A 24789-nucleotide genomic window follows, 5' to 3' on the forward strand; every position below is an offset into this window, starting at 1 on the left:
CAGATGCTGATTAACCTTTAGCTGGGTGTCGCATACCCACTGACCTCCCGCAGAGGCAAAATGGAGCATGGCTTCTCTGTTGGTCAGGCTTGCCTTCTTCATGGGTTAGGTGGACGAGGAGTGTCTGTCTAAAGGTAGTACACACAGGCCTGACAGCTGCTTCCTACTTCTGTTCCTCAGATCTTTAGCCAGGCAGACACACGACTAAAGCGCTGGCTCCTGGAGTTTGCAGCAAAACGTAAGCAGGCTGAGGTCCGGAGTGGAATCATCAGGAATGATAGTATATGGGATGAACTCTTCTTTAATAAGATTCAGGTAAGAAAATGAACAAGTGACACCCAGGTGGTCTTAAGGAAGAATTTAGGAGGCTTATTCCAGTGGCCTGTAATCTTATAAAATAACTCATTTGCTCATGAAATCAAAGCTTAAGCTACCATTGAAGTATTAAAGGACTCCTTTTTATTATTTGGATGTGTGTGATATTTGCCAAAAGGCAACCAGCAAGAAGGACTCCTGGAAAGTAGGCCCCCTGGCCTCCACAGGCAACTTTGCCCTTTGGTGGCCAGGTCCATCAGGTATTCCTATGGCCTGAAGGTTCTCTTGCCCCTCGCTGTAGCCTTGGCTATGCTGGCTTTCCAACAGCACTAGGTTCTACCCAGGTGTCCAAGAATCTTCCTTTCCTTTCCTATTTCCTATTCCTTCAACCCCTCCTGGACTGGGCCAATCATGAATTACTCACTGCTGTATCCCCATATAAGTTTTCAGGCTCTACAAATACCCAAGGAATTTGTAGCTAATTAGTAGCATTACTCATTTTTTTCTTACTACTCTATTTTTAGCTAAGACAATTAATATTTAAACTCTCTTGGCTCAACTTACAGAAACAAAGTGTTTAAAGAATCCGTTGTCCTCTGCAGTGCATAGTAAATAGAGTAGAGCATGGTATTGATTTAAAAATGAGAAAAGGCGGGATCCCTGGGTGGCGCAGCGGTTTAGCGCCTGCCTTTGGCCCAGGGCACGATCCTGGAGACCCGGGATCGAATCCCACATTGGGCTCCTGGTGCATGGAGCCTGCTTCTCCCTCTGCCTGTGTCTCTGCCTCTCTCTCTCTCTCTCTGTGTGTGACTATCATAAATAAATTAAAAACAATAAAAAAAAAAGAAAAGAAAAAAAAAATGAGAAAAGGCTGTGCCATTACAATGGAAGTGGGAAGAAATTGTCCTAAGTAATTGTTTTGGCTACTTGCAAATGATGGGAGAGTGAGGAAAGAGCTGTGTACTTTAAAGAAGGGAAAGCGAAAGTTATAGAATAGTACACAGATTAATGGTACTTACCTCCAAAGACACAGAGGAGTTGACCATATTGCAGGTCAAGTTGCAAAGCTGATTGGATTGATTCATTTGAAAGGAGATGAGATTCCTTCAGCTCATGTGGTATGCAGCCTCAGACCTTCTCTTTTATCCCTACCATATGGCCAGGTAAAGTCCAACTGTTGAATGTTGACCTTGGATAGGGCCTACATGGGCTATACGCCATCTCCAGCAGCACAAACTGTGGCAGATTCTTTTCTCTTCCCACAGGCCAGTCTTGGTGGATGCGTGAGGATGATTGTCACCGGAGCAGCCCCTGCATCACCGACAGTCCTGGGATTCCTCCGGGCTGCTCTAGGATGCCAGGTTAAGTCTCCATGTGGCTTTCCCTAGGGGCAATGGGATGTGTGTCAAGGCAGAGCCCATTACAGTCTCTACTGGAGAAAGATCCTGGGGGCAGGAATTGAGTGGGACAAAAGCTCCCTCCTCTGAGGATGAAAAAGGCTCAGAGTCAGTGAAAGCCAAGATGCTCTTGTGACATTCTGCAAAGTCCAAGTGTACCCACTCTGAGAAAAAGGGTAGTTAAACTATATATGGATCATCATTGTGCTAGAGAACCCATACTGCACTTGAGCCAGCATCTCTGCATTCTCCAACCTGCAGAATATCTCCCAACCCAGAAAAGGAGCCGTCAAGATGGGGGATGAACTCCATTGGTGTTTTGTTATTTGATTAAATAGGTTTTGTCATCTCTAAAATATTCATTCCTTCATTTATCCCTTCAATTAATATTTATTAAATTCCTGCATACGCAGGGCTATGACTCATATATTTTATGAAAAGTAGGGGTATCTGTTTCATAAATGTGCATGCTTAAGTTTATATACCTTAGAAGCCAGTGCTCCTTTCACTGTCATCCTATTCTGTACCAACATAGCCCGACCACTCCTAAAGGCAGACTCTCACACATGGTGTATTCCTACAAGCACATGGGGCTCTAGAAAGGAATATTTTACAGAGCCAAAGGGAAACGTATAGTAAGTTTTAAAATACATGTCTTTCATACTGCTATCCAAATGAAAAATAAAGTCAGTAGTTGAAAATAGGTCAGAAATCTTCACCCCCAAACCAAATAACCTTTTCTACTAAGTGTCTGCAAAAAAAAAAAAATAGCCCTTCTTCCAAGCCAAGGAACCACACCTGTTGTCTGCATTCAATTTCCCCTAGAGGGGCTTCCCTCCCCGCACCCCCTCCACCCCCACCACTCTCCCCAGCGTGGAACAGCCACATGCTCCATGGGAGGTTTGCTGGCTGCAAAGGGCAGCCAGTCAGATGTAGGAGCACTTATACTTACAGTGTAGTTTTGTTTTTTGTTTGAAGGTTTATGAAGGTTATGGCCAAACTGAGTGCACGGCTGGATGTACCTTCACCACACCTGGGGATTGGACCTCAGGTAGGATGGGCTAGAGATCATGTGGGAAAGACTCATGCTGATCTCAAACTTCCTTACAGAAAGCAAACTTACGTGGGCACTTAGGAAAAAAGTGACAGAAAAGAAAGAAAAACACTGATGGTGGTTATGTCTGGGTCATGGCATACTGGGTGTTGTTCTCTTTGGTACATATTCTTTTCCAAATATATTTAGTATTTTCCCACTTCTTTTATAGATAACTAGAAGTCATAAAAAAAGAAGCAATAGATCACAGTATATAATTCCAGGTAGAAAAATGCTTTTAATACCAGTAAATAACAGCATGTTGGATTTTGTAGATGGGAACCTATTTTAGAATAAAGGGAGCAGGCCATGAATTGGATATGATTTAGGAAAGAAGGGCAAGTTCATAGTGACCAGAGCACTATTTCTTAAAGGGCCATTTCTGAGATTCTTTGGGGTCTCCTATAATGTTAATGTCTAGAAGGCAACAGCATCCTCAGAAAGGAACAGCTCCTTTCCATGCCCTCATTCTGAACAGACTCATCTTCCAGGGCAAGGAGGAAGCAATATGTAGCCCCTGTATTGTCCATCACCAAATTTAGACCAGGCACTGGAAGAATCTAAAAAACACTGAGCAGAATCCTTCAGGATACCAACTTCCTCTGTGAGTCTGGGGCCACTCTTCAACCTCAAATTTGCTCAACTACACACTAGAAAACTCAGGGTGATGCATGTGGAAAAGAAATATGCATAGTAATGCAATACTATTTTCAGAACACCTTGAGGCAGTCAGCAGAAACATGATAGGTAGATTCCAAATTGGAATCATATTTGATCACATCAAAGACAGAAGCATTTTTCTCTGAGGTTTATCTCTCCAAATTCTAGCTGAATTAAACCTCTCTTGTATATAGATTCTTTGATGTCTCTGTCTCTCAAAAATTTACTACAAAAATGATCTTCTGAAGTCCTGGATCAGTAACTTTTTTCTTACTGCTGCCATCATATTTACTGACCACTCAATACGTATCCCCATCTTTCTGGGTACTTTCTTCCCTCTTATTGTCATCTTCCTCATTTTCCTATGTAAGATTTTTGAGATTTTGCCTTTTTAAGTCATCCTTATCATCAAACTTGCAAAATATGTTGCATATGAGAGGATAGATTTCTTTGTACAATATTATAAAAGTTGGCAGCCTCTTGTTGAAAAAGAAACCAGTGTCACAACCTCAGTTTTCATCTGCATGGCTCACTTTTCTTTCAGGACCTTGGCCAGCACCTACTTAACCATCTTCCACCTCGCTAGTGAATTGTGCTAACAACCATAATTTCTATAAAATGACTTAGATGTAATTGTGCAGTTGGATTATATATGAGCAGGAATATATGAAGTCATATTTTTCAGGGATGAGTTATCTTATCCTTGTCTTCTATTTCTTTTTTACTCTTAAGTATAGTATGTGGACCAGAAGCATCAGTATCTCCTGGGTGTCTGTAAGACATGTAGACTCTCAGGCCTCATCAGAAATCTAAATCTTAACAAGATTTCTAGGTGGTTACTATGCACATTAGCCAACATTCTGGTGACTGGCGGAAAAGTAATGATGACAGTATTTTATGATCCAAATCAAGGGTCTGACAGAGGGGGAAAAGCATTTAATATGGACTCTATTGTAAAAAGAATCCTGATTTTGTGATTGATGTGGGTATGAACCAACCCCTCCCCCCAGCTCCTGCAGACTTTGTGCAGGGTGCTGGGCCAGGGGTGCCTGTTTAGCTTTTAAAAGAATCAGATGCAAAACAAAGGCCCAGTAGAGGTTGGCCTGTCTTTTCTCCAGAACTTTTTTTTAAATCATCAGTGCTTGCTTGTGACAAATGCCTATCTAAAGGTATATTGCCCCCCTTCTGTAATCCCCCATTTTCATATGTCCTGGAACAGTTTAGTGCTGAAATTGATCAGAACACTGACAAATCCCATATTGTTTTGGTGTTCTAGGGCATGTAGGGGCACCTCTGCCCTGCAATCATATCAAGCTCATCGATGTTGAGGAACTGAACTATTGGACCTGCAAAGGAGAGGGAGAGGTAAATTTAGGAACATAGCCATTTATGCCTCTGGATGCCACATATAGTGAGTAAAAGAAAACAAAAAAACAAACAAACAAAAAAAGAAAATGGAATTGTTTTCCTTTCACCCTCCATGTAAAGTCACTTTAAATTACTGATTAATTTGACTCCATTAAATTCAGAATTTCCTCTCTTGCTTATGAAGCAACTGACCCCCAGGGTTTGAACAGGGCTAGTCTAAATCAAGATTTGAAATTCCCAAACTTCTGTAGCGGCACCTGGGTGGCTCTATCGGTTAAGTGTCCAACTCCTGATTTTGGCTCAGTTTATGATCTCAGGGCCCTGAGATTGAGCCCTGAATTGGGCTCTGTGCTCAATGGGGAGTCTGCTTGAGATTCTCTCTCCCTCTCTGTCTGCCCTTCCCCCCACTCATGCTCTCTAAAATAAATAAATCTTTAAAAAAAAAAAGAAATTTCCAAAATTTAAATTTAAAAAATCCATTTTTTCCCCTAACTGATGTGGCCTGTTAACTTTCCTGTGTCTCAGCAAAAATGGGACCATTTGCAACCCGGCCAGAAGGGGGATATAGAACTGTCCTATACCTGTTCGCTCCATGAGAATACATGGGCAAGTGACTGCCCTGTCATGAAGCAGGGGGCTCGAGCATCCCTGGTGGAATCAACCAGCCGTCAGTAACCGAGAAGACCCCATCCAGTGTCACAAAGCAGCACACGCAGGAGGCTGGAGGGTGAGGTGGGGTAGAGGGGCAGGACAGGGAGAAAACATGGAAGACAGACGCTGCTATTTGAGGGAAGTGGGAGACCATTCAGTCTGCTGGTGGCTGTTCCTGTGCTCTTTCTCCATCCTTGCTGTTTCCACAGTGAACTTCCTGGGGGATAGGATACCTTATCCTATACAGACCTCATGACAGCCCTACTGTTGAGTGAGATTCCTCATGCTATGGGCTGACAAAAACCTGGTGTTTGTCCCTACAGATATGTGTGAGAGGACCAAATGTGTTCAAAGGTTACTTGAAAGATCCAGACAGGACAAAGGAAGCCCTGGACAGCGACGGCTGGCTTCACACTGGGGACATTGGCAAGTGGCTGCCGGTACGTATGTTTGCAGCTGTGGCTCTCCACACACTCTCGAGATGGGAGGGTGTAAAATCTGACTCACTTCTGAGGCAAAATTTTCCTCCCTATCTTCCCTGATAATTAGCCATTCAGGAACAACTGCAGAGGGATAGGGAGATTCTTCCTTATTTTGTCCCCAAAGCGTTCTTGTCCATCCTTCTGATAAAGGTGATAGAGATCTTTAGGCGGGGACAGAGCTAGAGTGTGAGACCCACTCCCGACCTGACCTGTTTTCCGATAGAGATCTGTCAGTGCTGTGGAATCGAATGGGTGGAGTGCAGGGTGCAGGAAGTTCATAGCCCTGGGAGATCTGAGAAAGGCAGGGCCTAGGGACCCAAAGACACTGTCCCCTAACTGAGAGTTGGCATTGAGCAGTGGGAAAAGCTTGAAGCCAGCTAGGAGGGTGTCTGAGTTCCTTTGGCTCTGCCAGCAGTTGCTTTGAGTCCTTGTCCAAAGCCTCATACCTCTTTGGGGCTCCGTTTTTACTTTCTTGTAGAGTAAGAGAGTAAGGCTATGTGATATCCTTTGGCTGTGGCTCCCAGCTTTTAACCAGACTGTGTTACTGTGCCTCACTCTGTCACTTGTAAAATGGGGATGATAACACTGATTACCTCTACGGTTGTTTGGAAGAATAAATGAGTTATACCTGTAAAGTGCTTGGCACAATGCCTGGCACATGGGATATGCTTAGATAAAAACTGTGAACAGAAAATGGCTCTGTTGCTGGAATCAAGAGCCCCTTGCCTGATGCAGCCCATCCCAGGAACTTCCCTGTGTCTTTGTGAAGTTGCTAAGGTTTAGGGTGGCCGTTGTGAAATGTAGAGTTTATTAGGCATGTGAATGATGCTGAACCTTCCAGAGGTCCTATGGTCTGGTGAGCTGGTTCACCCCTGCTTGAATCTGTGTCCCTCCTTGAGAAGCCCTCATTCCTGTAGCAGGAATCCCTGGTATATGCTCTGGACCAGGGACTCTGCTCAGGAAAGAGATACCAATGTGATGTCCAATGTGATGGGCATAAGTGGAGGGCCACGCTTGCCTGGGGAGAGGCAGAGGAGGACAGGCACCTACAGGAGACTTAGGATGTGAGTCATGTTCCAAAGGGAGAGGAGAGAGTGAGAAGTGTGGTCAGGACAGGACTAATAGCACATGCTGAGTAGAGAGAAAGAGGTGTGAGGTAGGCTGTTCTCCCTTGAGGCCCCCAGGTGTGGAGGAAGGAGGCATGCGAGGCAGCGGGCCCTGCAGGCTGGCAGAAGGCAGATTGTCCCCTGAAGCCCAAGCTCAGAGCCCCTCCCTGATGTAGGCCCCTTCCAAGCCTCTGTGCTTCATTTTTCTTAAAGAGGGAGGGCCTCCAAGTTGAAAAAGCTTGACGTTCCATAGAACCTTCAATCTGGTAATGAATCCTGATAACTTGAGTGCAACCAGCCACCTTGCAGGATGTTGGGAGAAGCAAGTAAATTAATTCTTATGGAGATGTAGTGCTGTGCTTACACTAAGAGCCTAAGATAGCAGGCAAGTGATCTGTAGGCATCCATTTTTTTTAATTGATAATTTTTTGAAATAGTATTAGGTTGATTAGGAAAAGATATACACTTCTGATCTAGAAACACCTAATTCAAGTCCTGGTTCCCCTGCCTTCTAGTATGTGGCTTTCTAGGAATTAACCAGATGCTCTAATCCTCCTTTTCATCTTCTGTGGAATGGAGGTGATGACACCCAGCTCAGAGGGTGCCATGAGGGTCAAAAAGAAGCCAGTGTGGGGAAAGTGCCTGAGGTCCAGCCTGGGTTTTGAACAAAGCAGGGCCTATTCATTTTTCTTTTCTAGAGACTTTGCTCTGCTTTGGCCAATCACATAGATGGAGAAGAGACAGAGTGTATGCAGAAGCCTGGTCAGGAAGTGGTTTTGACGGTGGGTGTGGGAGGGTTTTGTGTTTGAGGACAATGAGCTTGACTGCTAGAAGTTCCAGGAGAAGAAAACAGCAAGGTCATCTCCAAGTTTGTGGCTTGTGGGGCTGGGACAGTTGTGAGGAGGCCTGTGATGGGCTTCCTTAGTGGCCTGTTGCATCCTGTAGGGCAAACAGTCTGGTTTCTGAAGCATTCTGACTGTTAGGTTCTGAATATGGAATTCAGTGAAGAGGTTTGGCTGGAAGCTTAGGCAGACATGGAAGTGACCATTGAAGAAATAAATGGAGGCTATTTCAAGGAACATTATCAGTGGAGGTGAAGAAAGTGCAACATTCAAGGGTTGAGCCAAAGGAGACACACCAGTTCCCCTGAGAAACTCAAAAAAACTTGAAGGGAGTCAGGGAGATGTGTGTGGGGGTGGTTCTAGAGGCCAAGAATACAAGCACACACTGCCCAAGGGGTGGCCTGCCTGCCCCAGAGGTCCTGGAGCAGTGAGGACTCCTAATACCATCTGGTCTGTGAGGTGGACAACATTGGGGGCCTCTGCCAAGGTGTGCTGTATGCTGGGGGATGGAGAGGCCACTCTTTGGGAGTGGAGGCAGTAGCTGGCTAGAGAGGCCTCAGCATTGTTTAACAGAGTAAATTTGAAGATGGTGGTGAGAAAAGGGACAGCTGGAGTAAGGGCCTGGGTAAGAGGGGAACCAGGACTTCTGAGGAGGAGAACCCCTGTTTCTGGGCATGAGGGTGTCAGCTGTGGGACCAGGTAAGCGCCAAGGAGAGATGACAGTGGGCATTCCAGATCCAGCAGATCTTGAGAGCTGTCAACCTCAGTGCAGGGCGGCCCGCTCTGGCCATGCAGAGGCTAAGAACAGCCTCTGCAGCAGAGGAACAAATCCAGGTGGGGTTTGCCGAGTGGGACAGGGCAGGGGTCTTTTCATGAAGCTGCTGTCTCCCTCCACAGGCAGGAACTCTTAAAATTATCGATCGGAAAAAGCACATATTTAAACTCGCTCAGGGAGAATATATTGCGCCCGAGAAGATTGAAAACATCTACATACGGAGTGAGCCCGTGGCACAAGTCTATGTCCATGGGAACAGCCTAAAGGTGAGTGTCCTGTGCTTCAGCCCTTCTGCACATATTGGGCCTGCTGAAAAATCTAGAGTTATTTGGGAATCATTTCCTGAGTATTTGGTATTTGATGGTAGTGGTAAAAATGAATCTCCATTCAGATACCGATATTCTTCTGCATATTAGATCATGAGGGAAAATGCCTTTAGAAGGAGAAATCTTACATGCTTATAATTTGGTAAATTGCAGTTAGGTAAATAAGTTGCTTAAAGTAGTGATAATGAACATTCTCACTACTTTTAACTTAGGCTGTACCGATTACCAAGAGGGATTTGAGGTAAGATGCTAAAGCAAGATTCAGGGTTTCTGCTATTTGGATTTTGAAACATTTAAATAAACTCTACAGATAAATGGGTACAGTATTCCAAGTAATGGTACTGATGATAACATAGCTTAACATATATATATTATATGTTAAACTAGTAATATTAAGTTAATATGTTAACATAGTTTAGGATGAAATTATTGGAGAGGATTTATATTTATTCTGCTTTCAACATCATTAAGACTTGAAGTCAGCTAGATCACTGTGAATATATTCTGTGCTGTCATTGCACTCATTAAGCAAATATTATTAGATTTTTTTAAAGATATATTTATTTATTCATGAGAGACACAGAGAGGCAGAGACACAGGCAGAGGGAGAAGCAGGCTCCCCACAGGGAACCCAGTGTGGGATCCCGGATCCCAGGATCACACCCTGAGCCGAAGGCAGACACTCAACTGCTGAGCCACGTACGCATCCCGTATTAAATTTTGCTTTTAAAAATGCTTTAAGATTTTTAAATAGACTTCTTCATGAATGGGGACCATCTTAATATGCAATTTCAAAATGGTCTGGGAAACCTTGAGAAATATATGTGTTTGGGTTCATTGAGTGTCTTAAAGGTTTACTCATTTAAGATTGACATGAGAACCAAACTTTACTGATTCTTTACTTCCTTAAGCTTACCCTTTATTAATTTTCTTTTATGAAGTTGAGGAAATATATCAGAAAACAGTCAAGAATGTATGCTATATTGATGGAAATGTTTCATAACATAAGCATATACTTATTTTTAGAAAAGGATGGAGTCTGAGAATACCAGGAGATTATTTTTAATGCTGGACCACAAATAACCACTTTAAAAGCTTTTGTCTTGACTGTGTTTTCCTTTGGTTGGGATTGCAGGCCTATTTGGTGGGTATTGTTGTGCCTGACCCTGAGGTCATGCCCACATGGGCCCAGAAGAGAGGAATTGAAGGCTCATACACAGAGCTCTGTGCGAATAAGGTACCTTGGTTACTGGACTTCCTATGATACTGTGTAATGGGAGGGCAGAGACACAGTAAAGCAGTGGAACTTGAACATGTAGGGAAATATATCTTTTTAAGATTTTATTTATTCATGAGAGACACACAGAGAGAGGCAGAGACATAGGCAGAGGGAGAAGCAGGTTCCCTATGGGGACCCGGATACAGAACTGAATCCCAGGGTCCTGGGATCACACCCTGAGCTGAAGGCAGACATCCAACCGCTAAGCCACCCAGGCATACCTGTAGGGAAATTTCTAATGTTATTTTATAATGGTAGAAATCCTGAACTAGAGATTTGTCTTTTTGTTATTGTTGTTGAAGGAATGCAGATATCTTCTTAGGAAGTTTGATGAACTATTGAATCACAGAAAGTTTGTCCAGCCCTGCTGTTCTACAGCTTGCTATAGAGTCCATAGAGGGTGGTGGCATACCCAAGGCCACACGGCTGACACCAGTTGGTTAACAGCAGTGTCAGGTGTGAGTATAGGCCTTCTGACACATTGATCTCACTCTTTCCAAATATGAGGTGGCTTTTATCTATACTGGACTTAAATAGTCATGGAATTGAAAAAAATAACTCAATTCTTCCTACTTAGAGCTTTAGCCACTCACATCTGCCTGAAACTTTTCAGGCAGGTGTAGGTTCCTTTGGAACAGATCTCTGCAGTCTGGCTCAACATCACCTTCTCCAGGCACATGGTTCATTTTTCAGCAGCATCCATGGACCCTAGCTCCTCTGGGGGTGACAGGGTCCCTGGGACTCTAACCAGAGTCCCAAATATAGTGTTAGTGTTAGGCTGACCAGAAAGCCACTTCAAAAAGTGAAATAGTCCCTTAGCCTGTTCATGGTCACTCCTTTGGCCATTCCTGGCACACACTTACCTAATGAGAGGTGGTGACAGTGTGCTGCCAGGGAGTGTCAGCCCCAGTGAGGGGAGTGGGGGTTGGGGTGGATGTTGGCACAACCACCAGTTGTACTTTGCTCAAAACTCACTGTTTCCTCTACTTCCATTTTGAAATGTGTTTTTGACTTGTAATTTTTCCTATATGGTTCAATTCAGGAGCTGAAAAAAGCCATTTTGGAAGATATGGTGAGGTTAGGAAAAGAGAGCGGACTCCATTCATTTGAACAGGTAACTATTACCTTCCCCATACTTGTTACAACCCCTTGTGAGTGACAAAAATTAAACTCACCCATGGTGACCCTGACCTAGATTCTCCACCCTCCATGCTGTGGCCAGCGGACAGCCTGTGTACTGACGGACCCCTGAAGGCCTGTTCCAAGCTGACTTTGCAGCAGCCTGCCTGTATCCTGAACTAAAATAGGTCGTATGTTGAGTGAGACTGTGTTGTCCTCGTAATCACAGACGTTCATAAAGCTGAAATACTACCCTAGCTGTCACAAGCAGAGTATGTACACAAGCTGCCTGCAATACTCAAGACTAGCGTCCTCTCTTATTTTTATTTTTATGGGAACTGTCTTCTTGGCTGCAGCAGGCAAACTTACTTGCTAGGACATCGGAAAGATCGTGCTCCTTGGGCCAGTTATCTGTCAGCCCAGCATGTCTACCACAAAGAGGAGGAAACACAGAATGTATTAGATGACACAGCAAGCAGTTCTCTAAGGCTTTTTGTCTTTTCAAGTTTGGGGTTCCTTCTGTAATTGAGTTCATAAGCACACTTGGTCCTACCTACCTACACCATTTATATGTCCTCTTTAGTCAAAAACTCAAAAAAAGAAAAATTCTTCAAGTAGAGAGATAATAATACTCTGATTTTCTAAAATTTCCAGCCTGTCTTTAACTTAATGGCTTTTAATAAAATTGTGTTTCTCCAATAGGGTTCCCAAATATAGTGTTAGTGTTAGGGATCTACAGGGTTTCTGAGAATTTGAAATTTTGTATGTTCACTTTGATGATAACCTAAAAACATTTTAAAACCAGTTTCAAATTTAAACTCTTAAAGCATTTGCAATTAAAAACCATTTCCACAGATTCAGACTTTAATTTCTTAAGTTTCAAACTGATGAAATCTAAACATAGTTTCAGAATTGTTTTCTTTTGAGATCATATTTTGAGATTATATTTTGAGATATATTTTGAGATAGATTATATTAATCTAGTTTGAGAAGCACTGCTTTACCCTTATCTGTCAGCATCTACAGCACAGAAGGCTTGGATGAACAAAATCTTCATCATAAAAAATTATAAAATCAGAGGCATTCAAGCAAATTATATTTATCTTTCTGAATGAAAGGTCATTCCTGGCATAATAATTCAAATTTCTAAATTTGCCAGGACTGACTTCATTGTCCTGCCATTAAGGGGAGCTGTGTGACTGGATCATATGATGATGATGTAGGTCCAGTGGTCCAAGACATTTGTTCTGGGCCTGCGTGTTCCTCTGAATGGGGAGCCATCAGGGCACTAAGTGCATTGCTTAAACCGATTAGTTCCAGCCAATACCTTGTGATTCCCAGGGGTGGCACGCCCCCTACTGGGTTCGGGAGGCATGACCTGCCCCAGAACCTGGAAAATCTTCACATTTAAGATTCTTCTTCATGGAAAAGACCATCAACTCCTAAGATTACTCTGAAAGGGGGCTTTTGGTAAAGTTTCAGGTGTTAACCAGTGCTCAGATTAGACCTTGACTGAGTGGAGAGGTGTTCTTGTCTTCCCATACCCCTTAAGCAGTTTCTACGCTAATAATCTGCCCTCACCATGGTAACCTGAAATATAGGGAAGCCATGCAGGTATCCCAAAGGACTGAGTTGTTGTTTTTTAAAGATTTAAATTATTTATTTGAGAGAGAGAGAGAGTGTACACAGGCAGGGGGAGCAGCAGGCAGAGGGAGAGGGAACAGCAGGTTCCCACTGAGCAGGGAGCCCCATGCCTTGAGATGGGTGTGCTCCCGGTTGCGTTCCAAAGATCAACATAGATTATTTGAATTAATCTACAATCCATTGTCAGCCTGTCCTTTTCTCTTTTCCTCAAAAATGAGCCATTAGTTAAGATTTAACACTAATTTTCTGAAAACCATGCAAACACAAATAGATAATCTAAGCCTGAGGCTTAAACCATTCACCAGAAACTTTAGGAGTTCAGGTTTACTGGTCAGGGTTGAATCTGAATTAACATTTAAATTAGTCTTCAAAAAATTAATGTAATTTAATGTCCATTAACCAATCATTGTTAATTTATAGAGATCTTTGAAAGGTAAATTTGAATGAGTAGATAGGAAACATTTAAAATAACTCTATCAATAATTAAAATACATAAGTACCTGGGAAGTTTTTGAGCATACTTAACCATGATTTAACCATTTTCTTGATATTTATATAAGCTGTATTAGTTTGTATAGACAATACAAAGTGAATTTTGACACTTGATAGATTTTTAAAATTCTGATGCAAAACTCTCAGTAAAAATGTTATTGTGTTTCTGTCACTGAAATGAATACTTACCTAACCAGTTTGCCTTAAAATCAGAAAGGGAAAAAAAAAATTGAGCATTTCCCTAATTCAAGTGTTGTTGTTGTTTTTTTTTTTTTACTTTACCTCTAATGTCCTAATTATTCTTTCTGTGTTTATTATCTTCAAGCAATTGTGTTTCATTCAGTAATACCATTGAAAATTTAAAATATTATGTTTCTTCAAAATTATGAAGAGTTTTGTGCTTTAATGAGTTGGCATAAATTGACACTTTTGAAGTATTTTACTCCAACACAATATTTAAATGTTACAGTATTTCTAAACAAACAAACAAACAAACAAACAAACAAAAAACCCTGGAATCACTTTTCCATGATAAGAGTATAGTTTCAGAAAGGAAGCTAAGATTTAACATTTCCTTCTTTCCTTAACAGAAAGTTTGGTTATGGGAGCACCTGTGTGGCTCAGTCAGTTTAGCAGCTGACTCTTGGTTTTGGCTCAGATCGTGATCTCAGGGTCTTGGGATCAAGCCTTGAGCTCAGCAGGAATCTGCTTGGGAACACTCTCCCTTGCTCTCTGCCCCTCCCCCCACTCACGTGTGTGCACATGCACATCCTCTCTCTCTCAAATAATTGGATAAATCATTAAAACTTTTTTTTCCCCATTTCAAATTGGGAAATGAGTTTCACATTGTGTTAGATGTATAGAGAGAAGAAAGATTCTCATTTCTTTTTTCTTTTTTTTCACAAATTGACAGTTTGCTTTTATTAGAAAATACGTAAAGAAATGAAAATTGGTTTTAATATTGGGTTACTTTTTTTTAAAAAACTGTAAGTTTGGGACCCACAGTTAAGGTCGGTATTAGAGAACTGGTTTGACTCATTTTTCCCCCACTTACTGACTAGATTTTTAGCCACTCAGGCTGTATCTATAGGTATTTTCCTGGAAGAATTCAAATAGACCCAGAGCTGTAGGTCAGACTGGAGCAGGGACTGGCAGCCTGGCAGCAGAGCCACTCTAATGCACTCACTAAGAGTGTTAAAGATAAGCTGGGTGCCAAATGCCTTGGCTTCCTGTAAAGTTGTATTTAGGGATTGATACTCCCTCTCCTCAAACTGAGACTATTTTGTAGTGAGCCACGCCAACCGCAAATGCCCCCAGTCAGCCTTTAGACTTGCTGTGAAATCTACCCCTTGGTTCAGTCCCTTATTCCTAAAATCAGGGCATTTTCTTTTATTGTCTACTAAGCATCTAAATAGCATTACATAGCTCTCCCTATGAGATTTATCTTCCCTGTAGTTTATTGTCTGTAGCTTCTAAATTTTCAGAGGTGCTCACCCTAAGTCCCTATACTGAACATATATCTCATCCCAGTTACAGTGTTCTGCACCAGCTGTGAGGTGCTCAGATGAGTTGAAACCCAGGCTGCACAGATACCGCAGATATTATATATCTTGGCATTTGCTCCTCCTTTTAAAATTATATTGTTTTATTCATTTACAAAAGAAGGTTGGAGAGATCATTTGCACTTACCCAAAGTCTTTACATGATACCATTTCTATCAGAAGAGAACTTAAAAAAAAAAAGTTAAGGAAACTACGATAATAAACATGAGTTAGTTACTAAGTTAATTCACAGTATCTAAGATTAAGTTTGATTCAGATTGTGTTCATATTTTCTTCAAGCTAATTAGTTTTGTTGTCACATGGTGATTTCCAAATTTCTTTAAGCAGTACAACTTAGATGGTGTTTTATCTGAAAAGTCCAGCTCATGCCAAACATCAGAGCACTGCTGTGCCAGTCGGATAGGGACTTGAACCAGAGCTTCTATTCCCTCTGCCTCCCAACCCAACCACCTCACTTCATCCCTCCTCCACTCCACCTCCACACACCTCTGCTTCTCCCCAACTTCATCCCATCCCCACCTATCTACATCCACCTCCACCACCACATCACCCCTAGCAGTGGCCTCCACAGAACCCCTACTTCTCAGTGTACTGTGTCTGTGAATGTCTCCCTTGGGACCAGTTTCCAGTGAGTTTTGTTTAAATAGAATGGTTTGTGTTTAATAAGAACAAATTAGGAAAGAAAAAATATTTCAGAGGGTCCAAAAAAGGGCAGTCCTATTCCTTACCAAATCCTTGCTTCTTAGAATATCAAGAACACTGAATTTTCAAACAAAACATTTTTTTACAAGAAACTTAACTAATTTTGAAACATTTGACAGTACCTCTTTTTAGCCAAGAGCCTCAGATTTCCAGCTATTTATATTGGATATCCAAGTAGAAATCCCTTGTGTGTGAAGTAAAGTTGAGACAGCTACCTATCATGCTAGCTCTAGTTTTAGCCTAACATTCCCTCCTCAACTCTCCCTTACACACTCAAATCCCTTAAAGTGTTGTTCTTTTAGAGCAAAGTGAGTCCTTCATCTGAACAAAATCTAAGAATCAGAGTGAACCTGATTTATTAATGTTGTGCTCATTTGAAAACTTTCACATTTTTAAATTACAAGCATGGGTTTAAAAATGCCAGAAATTGTGAGAATTTTTCTTTAAGGATTTTTAGGAAGTTGATAGTATAGCTGTTTTAGGAGTCTTCCTTGTATATTGAGTTTTCTATCTGAATAATGCAGTTTTCTCAGCAAAGAATTCTTTGCCATCTCAAAAGGCCCACCTCCCAGGACACAGGACTGTTAACATCAGAGATTTTGAAAACAATCATGGACATACTCAACATTTTGCAACTATTTGCATACACTGAATTTTTTTTCTTTTTTCTTTTTTTTATTGTGGTAATATACACATAAGATTTAGCAGCTTACCCGTTTTAAGTGTACAAGTCTAGTACTATTAGATATATTTGTAATGTACAGTTATCACTACCATCCATCTCCATAACTCTTCTCATCTTGTAAAACCGAAACTGCCTGTTAAACAATAACTCCCAATTTTCCCCACACTACCCTAGCCTCTGGCAACCACCGTTTTACTTTCTGTGTCTATGACTTTGATTATTCTAAGTACTTCATATAAACGGAATCATACCATATTTATCTTTTTGTGACTGGCTTATTTCACTTAGCATAATGTTGTAGCACATATCAGAACTTCCTTCCCTTTTAGAGCAAATAATATTCCACTGTATGCCTATAACCACATTTTGCTTATCTATCTGTCAGGGGACATTTGGATTGCTTCCATGTTTTAGCTACTATGAATAATGCTGCTATGGATGTGGATGTACCAGTATCTTTTCCATATCTTGCTTTCAGTTCTTTTGGGTATATACCCAGGAGTGGAATTGCTGGGTCATGTTGTAATTCTATTTTCTATTTTTTGAGCAACTTCCATATTGTTTTCCACAGTGACCACACCATTTTATATTCCCATCAACGGTGTGCAAGTGTTCAAATTTCTCCACATCTGTTACTTTCTGTTTTTTTGGATAATAGCTATCCTAAGGGTATTGAGGTGGTACATAAATTGATTTTTGAAATAAGTCATTTCCTGATTGTGCCCACTGATTTTATGAACAGTTCTCTTTTTTTAAGATTTAATTTATTTATTCATGAGAGATAGAGAGACAGGCAGAGACATAGAGGGAGAAGCAGGCTCCTCGCTAGGAGCCTGATGCGGGACTCAATCCCTGGACCTGGGATCATGCCCTGAGCTGCAGGCAGAAGCTCAACCCCTGAGCCACCCAGGCATCCCTTAGGAACAGTTCTTATATGACAGTAGCATCTAACAGAGTGACCTCTCATTTTTTGTTCTCCTGGCTTTTGTAACCCACACTCCAATTCCTTTCTACTCATCATGTCGCTCCTCTGTCTCAAGCCCAGGCTGCTGCTCTGTCCTACATACTGATAACTGATATCCAGTATCCAAAAACCACTTGGTTGTCTCAGAAGCATTCCAGACTTTAACACAAATACTTGATCTTCCCTCCTCCAAAGAATTATCTCGTTCCTCCAGTTTTTCTTCTCAAGCAGAAACCTAGAGTCATTCTTATTATTTCTCTTTCTTTACCACTTACCTAAGCAAATTGCAAGTCCTGTCCTTTCTCTCCTCAAAATCTGTTTTTATCTCCACAGCCAACTTTTATAGCCCAAGTCACTCTTATTCTTGCCTTTTGGCTGGTCTTACAGTTTCCACTTTTACCTCACTTCAGTCCACCATTAGCACAATAGTTTTTCTAAAGAGCCGTTCTTTCTCTCACTCCTTAAAACTGTTGCAAGAATCATGTCCATACTCCCTTCTTCGGTGTATTAACATTTATAACTTGGCCCCAGTGTATCTCTCCAGCCCGATTGTTTTCTTCTTAACCTGTATCATATGCTTCAGCCTACACATGGAATGCCCCAAATGTGCTTTGGCACCTGTAGCTTCTACCTAGAGCACCCTACTTTCCTTGGGCTACATAGCAACCACTCCTTTTTCCCCTTGCTATCTTCACTGGGCTAAAGCTGACTTATCCTTCAGAGTCAACTCAGGCATCTCTTTTCAATGAATCCTCCCCAAGTCTGGGTTGGGTGCTATATCAGAAATGCATTCAGCTCTAACAGAAAAGCCACAATGTCTTAAACACTTGGGTGTGTTTTTGTATTTTTTCTCACATAAGTGTGATGATAGGTGGTCCAAGGAAGGTGCAGGTCCTCAGAGACCTAAGCTCTACCTGTCTTTCCACTCTCCTTTCTTGATATGTTGACTTATCACAGGGTGGCTTCTACAGCTTTAGACATTGTCCATATTTAAGGAAGGAAAAAAGAGTGGTGGAGATGGCTATGGCTGAACCTTTTATTAGGAAAGCAAAAAGTTTCCTTTCTCACTATCCAAAAATAGATCTCATGGCTGTCCCCTAGATGCCAGGGTGGCTGGGAAATTAGGGAAGGTGATTGTCATGGTTGACTTAGATGCTTTTGGCCCTAAACAAAATTAGAGTTTCATTAGCATGGAAAAAGTCAAGATTGGGTATTGGCAGAGCAACCGATTCTGCCTGAGAAAGGTGGCCTTCTCTGTGCTTGTCCCTATAGTAGCAATATCATACTGTCACCACAATGTCATATAGAAGTATCTATCATTAGATTATAAATTCATGTGGTTAGTAACTGTGTCTTATTATTCTTTTATCCCTAATGCCTGACACATACCTATTACAAAGGAGTTGCTCAATAAATGTCAATTACAGAAAACAACAAATGAACGTATATGTGTATTTAACATATATGTTTTGAATTAATTTTCTAAATGTCTATGACAGTCAACCATTGAACAACACAAGTTTGAACTGGAGGGGTCCACTTAGATGTGGCTTTTTTTTCTTCCAATAAATATAGTATACTACTGTAAATGTGTTTTCTCTTCCTTATGTTTTTTTTTTTTTCTTATGATTTTCTTTCTAACATTTTCTTTTCTTTAGCTTACCTCATTGTAAGAATATGGTATATAATATGTGTAACATATAAAATATGTGTTAATCAACCATTTATGTCATCGATAAAGTTTCCAATCAGTATAGGCTATTAATAGTTAGGTTTTGGGGGGGGTCAAAAGTTAAACATGAATTTTCATTTGTGCAGGGGGTCAGCTACCCTAACCCCATTGTTGTTCAAGGGTCAGTGGTACATACCTAGGGAGCACTTAGGATTTGGTACACTTCTTGCTGGGCTTCTCTTCCACAAGATTCTGAGAGGTTTGTTGTTTCAGTTTCAAAATTTCATTTTGGACTTTGAATAACATGCATGTAAGGACAAATGACATGAATGTTTAGCAAATGGTATTTGTAGTCACATTGTGTGTCTGTGCTTCAGGTCCATGACAATTTTATTTTTTAGAACTGTGATAAAAAATTCTTATTAGAAAGTCTACCGCAGCAATTCATAACCCTATTTGCTATCTAATGATTTGGGTCTATTATCTTAATAAGAATCTCTTAATTTAGACCCAGCTATCAGTCAGGACACAATTTCTTGGAAGCAGTATCATTCAAGGATTAAGCTCAAGCCCAGATCATAAAATTATCATGGAACTGTCAGTGACCCTTGATGGAACCTTACGTGGTACAAGTCTACCCAGGCCCTCCTACTTAGTTCACCTGTCTCTGGCCCTAATTCAGCATTGCAAAGGGACTTCGCACAAGGAGGCCTAGGATCTGTCTCATAGGAATAGAAAGTATGCAACTCTAAACCTAATCCCTCCATGCATGCCTCCTCCCAGTAGATATGATAAAATGCCATGGCAGGACTTTTTTTTTTTTTAAGTGTAGACTCATCATGTCCCCCCAAGACTTTATATTCGTCCTGTGAATTGCATCACCCCTCATGTATCCATCCAGATCAGAAATCTGGGAGTCCTGGAGGCTGCTTTCCTCTTTACTACCTCTTGCCCACTGAATGGTTCTTCGAGCTGCTTGCTTGTGTCTGTCTCTGTCACTGCTCTAAGCATAGTTAGGTCCTTATCTTGTCTCCCATGGATTGACTAGATCCCTCAAATTGGTTTCCCTGTTTCTTACCTTCATGTTCTCAAAAACCATTTTCACATTCCTCTTGGAGAGGTCTTTCTAAAATGTATATTCAGCCATATCAGTGCCGTCTCTAAAAACCTTTAGTGCCTTCCTACTGACTCTAGCACGAAGTTGGAGCTCCTCTATAAACGGTCATATTACCCACTTCAGCTGTATCTCTTACCCCCTTTTCCTCCTACTTCATATAGCTACAACCAGAAACCACTTAGATTTCCTTTCTCACTCCCATAGCTTTGTTGTTGGGGTTGCTTCTGCCTAGAATGCCCTCCACCACCCACCTTGCCTCCTTTGCTGGTTAACTCTCACTCATTCTTTAACATTCATCTACTTTGGGAAGGCTTCCCTGACCGCTCCTCCTTCACCCCCACTGGTGCGTTTGGCACCTGTCACTCTGTGCCTGCCCTGCTGGATGCCAGTGTGCACCCATTAAGGACAAGGACACTCATGATTCTTCTTTGTGTCCTCAGCCTGGCACAGAATAAGCAGCCAGTTCATTTCTCTTGACTGGCTAAATGAAGAAATAGGAAGGGAAAGAGGTGGCTTGCAGATGTGTTAAATAGGTTGAAATGTTATTAACATAATTTTGACTTTTTAAATGAGCATAGTGTTTTTGTATCAATATATCTATTCTTGTATGCCTGTTTACTTTTATCATGTATGCTATAAATGCTATGTTATATTCCTGATAAAGACATATTCTGCATTTGGTTTTTAGGTTAAAGCCATTCACATCCACTCTGACATGTTCTCAGTTCAGAATGGCTTGCTGACACCAACACTAAAGGCTAAGAGACCTGAGCTGAGAGAGTACTTCAAAAAACAAATAGAAGAGCTTTACTCAATCTCCATGTGAAGTTCAAGGAAAGTTCTTCTCAGTATAATGGACTGTGTAGCAATATTATAGTTACTTTTGAAAGTAATGAATCAGAATGATGCAGCCGAAATGAATAAGCACGTGACCTTATGATTGAGCCTTTTCCTGTCCCAAGAGGTCTTTAACAATATTTTCTCTATCATCACTGAGTACACTTTATTTTTATTAAAATGATATTGTAACAAGCTGCTAAAAATATCACAAATGGCAATGTAAAAATCAAGACTTTTCTCAAGGACTGTGTACCACTAAAAGTAATATATTCTCAATGTTCACAGAACTCCTATTAAACATAAAGGAAAAATATAACTGATATATTGTACTTAATTATTTGTGGAGTAGTAACCAGATACAGCAACTATCTAGGCAATGTGGACTACCTCATTCAATAACTGTCAGAATCACAGTTAAATCAGACTTAAAAAATTAAAACCATGTGTACACAATCATGCTAAAACGAGACATAATGAATGCACATTCTACATAACTTCAAATTCCTTATACATGACAATTCTTACTGGTGTAAACAAGTTTTCCCTCTTATTTATACTTTTATTCATGAAAAATGCAAAGTCAGATATTCTTGAAACAAATGTTTTATTTACAATAACATTTAACAGTGATCTTTCAATACATTTTTTCATTTATTAAGCTCATTAAAATATTCAGGAACTACCCAGAAAAAAAAAAGTATGACTTCAAGGATACTATGTGTATATCCATGGACTTCTTACACATGAATTCTAAAAGATGTCTGTCGACTGTACAATGAATAGACCTTTGGGGAAGACTTGGGAAAAGAAACCCAGAAGTATTTCTCAGGATAGGCAGCAATTAATGTACCTATGTTCCTTGCTGGGTTCTTCAGGCCTTCCATTCTCAATATGTCCATGCCAGGCCTGGAAAACCCAATATGGCTATAGTCCTGAACAATGGGAAGAGGCGATGTTATTTCCAAAGAAAATAGTTTTTCAACAACTTAATTTTGAAGAACCTCTTCAAAATACCCTTAGAAAACTTAAGTTCATCATAGATAGATAAATATCTCATAGTGCATAATTCCATTCATAAAATCTTTAAATGCTTCTAAGCTTAACCATGGAAACCTCCTTTCTTGCATTATGTATTTCGATATTTCTTGCACCTGAGTGCCAACAGTTTCATATAACTAAAGCCCAGCATGGACAGCAGTTAGGTTCCAAGCTATAGACTGTGCATCTGCAGAAGGAACTATCCCTAGACAAGTGTTTTCTTCTATAGAGACAGGACTCTGCAAGCAGACGTGGGAGTAGTGTTCACAGTCCAGAAGTTCCTCTCTGCTGGAGCAAATCCAAGCTGTAAATAAATGCTATTGGTTAAAAAAAAAAAAATAAAAAGCATTATCACACAGGCCGATGGTGAATTTGAATAAGTGATTATACACTTATATTTCAGTCTTGGCAAAAATGGATCACACCTTCATTTGATGCACTTACCCAATTTTTATATATTCCTTCGGCATATTCTTTCTGCAGACCTTCTACTTACACTTATAAATCTGACTTTGAGTATATGTGCTAGTCTTTGCATATTAACTTTTAAAGGCAGTTCTGAAAAGAACAAGTTAAAAAAATGTCCAAGGCCATGTCTATACGGCACTAATTTTTTATGTTTAGTGTCTGACTAATTAAAAGAGAAAATCATTACCTGAATTACTCATACTATTTTAAATAAGGCAAATAGCTTCACATCTGAAAAAAATGAAGCTGCTTCCCATTTTCTTTCTACTCAACCAAAATTTCATAATTGTCGTTCATTTCCAAAAGGATTTTGGACAATGTAACATAAGCAAATAATTTAAAACTTACATTGATTCTATTTATACCTCATTGTCTGTAGTTAGATATGATTGATTATAGACAGCTTAAGCATTTCTTCTTTTTCTCACTTTAAAGATCTTCATGTGTCTTCTGGCCTTCTTGATCTGTGTGAAAAGCATCACACTTAGGCCAATAAATAGGTTACAGCAGATGTGCTGAAAAAAGTAGACAGTGGGCGCTAAATATACTGCAGGTACATTTATCTATTCCTCTGTTTAACTTTGCTGAATTTTTTAATAAAGGAGAAATAAAACAATATATGTTAATGGAAAAATCCTTTTTGCTTCAGATTTCTCAACTTCATTTTGGGGGGAAATTTTTGTATTTCTCTTCAATGAATATGGGAAAAGGTTATGTCCTTAACATGTTCACATATACAGTAGACATCAGATTGGATATAAATCTAGAGGTATAACAGAGATCAATTATAGAAAACATGTTCTTTGGCCTTTTATCTGTTTTTCATTCAAATGTAAATTGATAATATAATTAGTAAGATAAATTAGGAATTTTCACATTTTACAAACTAATCCTGTGTATTTTTTAAAATAGAATATATGCCAATTTTTTTCCTTTTCCATAAAAGACATCTTTATATTGTGATTCCCCTCCAGTGAGAGAAAATGAGGTATGGTGTGGAGGTCTAGTTCCACATTTTAGGAACTCACAAACTCACAAGTCCGAGGAATAAACATACCATGTCTCCCTCATATATGCTAGTCAAACTTTCATTCTAAATTTAAGTAAAACTGGATGCATGAGGAAAAATAGAACTTCCCATTGCAATTTTTATAGTCAGGTAATGTTTCAGCAACTTGAAGGTAGCTCTTAATTTGGTTGTATTACCCATCAATGAACTGATCATCTTTTATTTTTTCTGCAGTAAGGAAAATGAATTATTCTTTATTTTCCAAATGTATAAAGCACAAAGGTGATATAGTTATTTAGAATACAAAATACTATGAAATGAATGTAAACAATGGAAAAATTATTTTTTGCATGAAAACAGATTGCTTACAAACTTGCTTAATATCTCAGGAAAAAAAAGAATGAATAACCATATATAAGATTGATATATTGATAAATTGATAAATTATATGTTGAACTAAGTTGCTATATTTTCTTGCCTGTTTTTATTTTAAGGAAGCATAAACATGAAAAGGAAAACAATCCTGATAGTCTGAATTTTTTAAGTATGCGCACAGTCCTTTCTGTGATTCTACAATTAACTGCAGGAAGAATGGGATTAACATTCAAGCGAGGACAAAGCCCTAAATGAGAAACTCTTGATTTAGAACAATGAATGGTTATAACCTAGAGGCAATAGATAAATACCTGGAATATAAGCATTTCTAAACCTTGTCCCAAACTGAAAAGGTTTTGATGAGGTTGACAGTGGCTTCTAGACATTCATTTGACTAATTTTCCTTATTAAGTCATTGCAACAATTGCATGGGGTGGGGGTTGGAGAAGGAAATTGATATTTTTTGAAGAATTGCTTATCCTACTTTCAATTTCTAAAAACTGAGGAGATTAAAATATTACCTTTTAAATACGCATTAAAGTATCTTAACTGTAATTATATTTTTAGTTGCTTTGTTATAATAGCATGCCTATCAAATATAAAATGCATTTATGAAAACTTTTGTAAAAAATAAAGATTTTTCATTTCTCAAAGTTGCTTATAATTACTATTTATATATTTATATAGCATAATCCCCTGATGTTAGTATATTAGTCATCATTGATCATAGTGCCGATGGTAAATATTATGTCCAGCTTTCTCACACTAGTCAGCATACTCTGCATCCTTTGTAGGGATCCCCAAACTC

At 40.0% G+C, this 24789-nt stretch overlaps 1 protein-coding gene across 16 annotated transcripts in view; it reads left to right on the forward strand.

Moving 5' to 3' along the window:
* ACSL6 (acyl-CoA synthetase long chain family member 6) overlaps window positions 1–24553 on the forward strand; it is a 279559-nt gene extending 255006 nt beyond the window's left edge. For all 16 annotated transcript variants that reach the window (XM_055302578.1, XM_055302584.1, XM_055302589.1 and 13 more), the window contains 9 exons: window positions 181–315; window positions 1581–1676; window positions 2691–2763; window positions 4742–4830; window positions 5808–5924; window positions 8812–8955; window positions 10151–10252; window positions 11337–11408; window positions 20940–24553. In XM_055302578.1, the coding sequence (XP_055158553.1) occupies window positions 181–315; window positions 1581–1676; window positions 2691–2763; window positions 4742–4830; window positions 5808–5924; window positions 8812–8955; window positions 10151–10252; window positions 11337–11408; window positions 20940–21077 (966 nt within the window). In that variant the 3' untranslated portion in view covers window positions 21078–24553. The remainder of the gene's footprint in view (window positions 1–180; window positions 316–1580; window positions 1677–2690; window positions 2764–4741; window positions 4831–5807; window positions 5925–8811; window positions 8956–10150; window positions 10253–11336; window positions 11409–20939) is intronic.
* Window positions 24554–24789: the final 236 nt, after the last annotated feature.

This window comes from Nyctereutes procyonoides, unplaced genomic scaffold (genome assembly GCF_905146905.1).
Source record: "Nyctereutes procyonoides isolate TBG_1078 unplaced genomic scaffold, NYPRO_anot_genome, whole genome shotgun sequence".
NCBI classification, from domain to species: domain Eukaryota; kingdom Metazoa; phylum Chordata; class Mammalia; order Carnivora; family Canidae; genus Nyctereutes; species Nyctereutes procyonoides.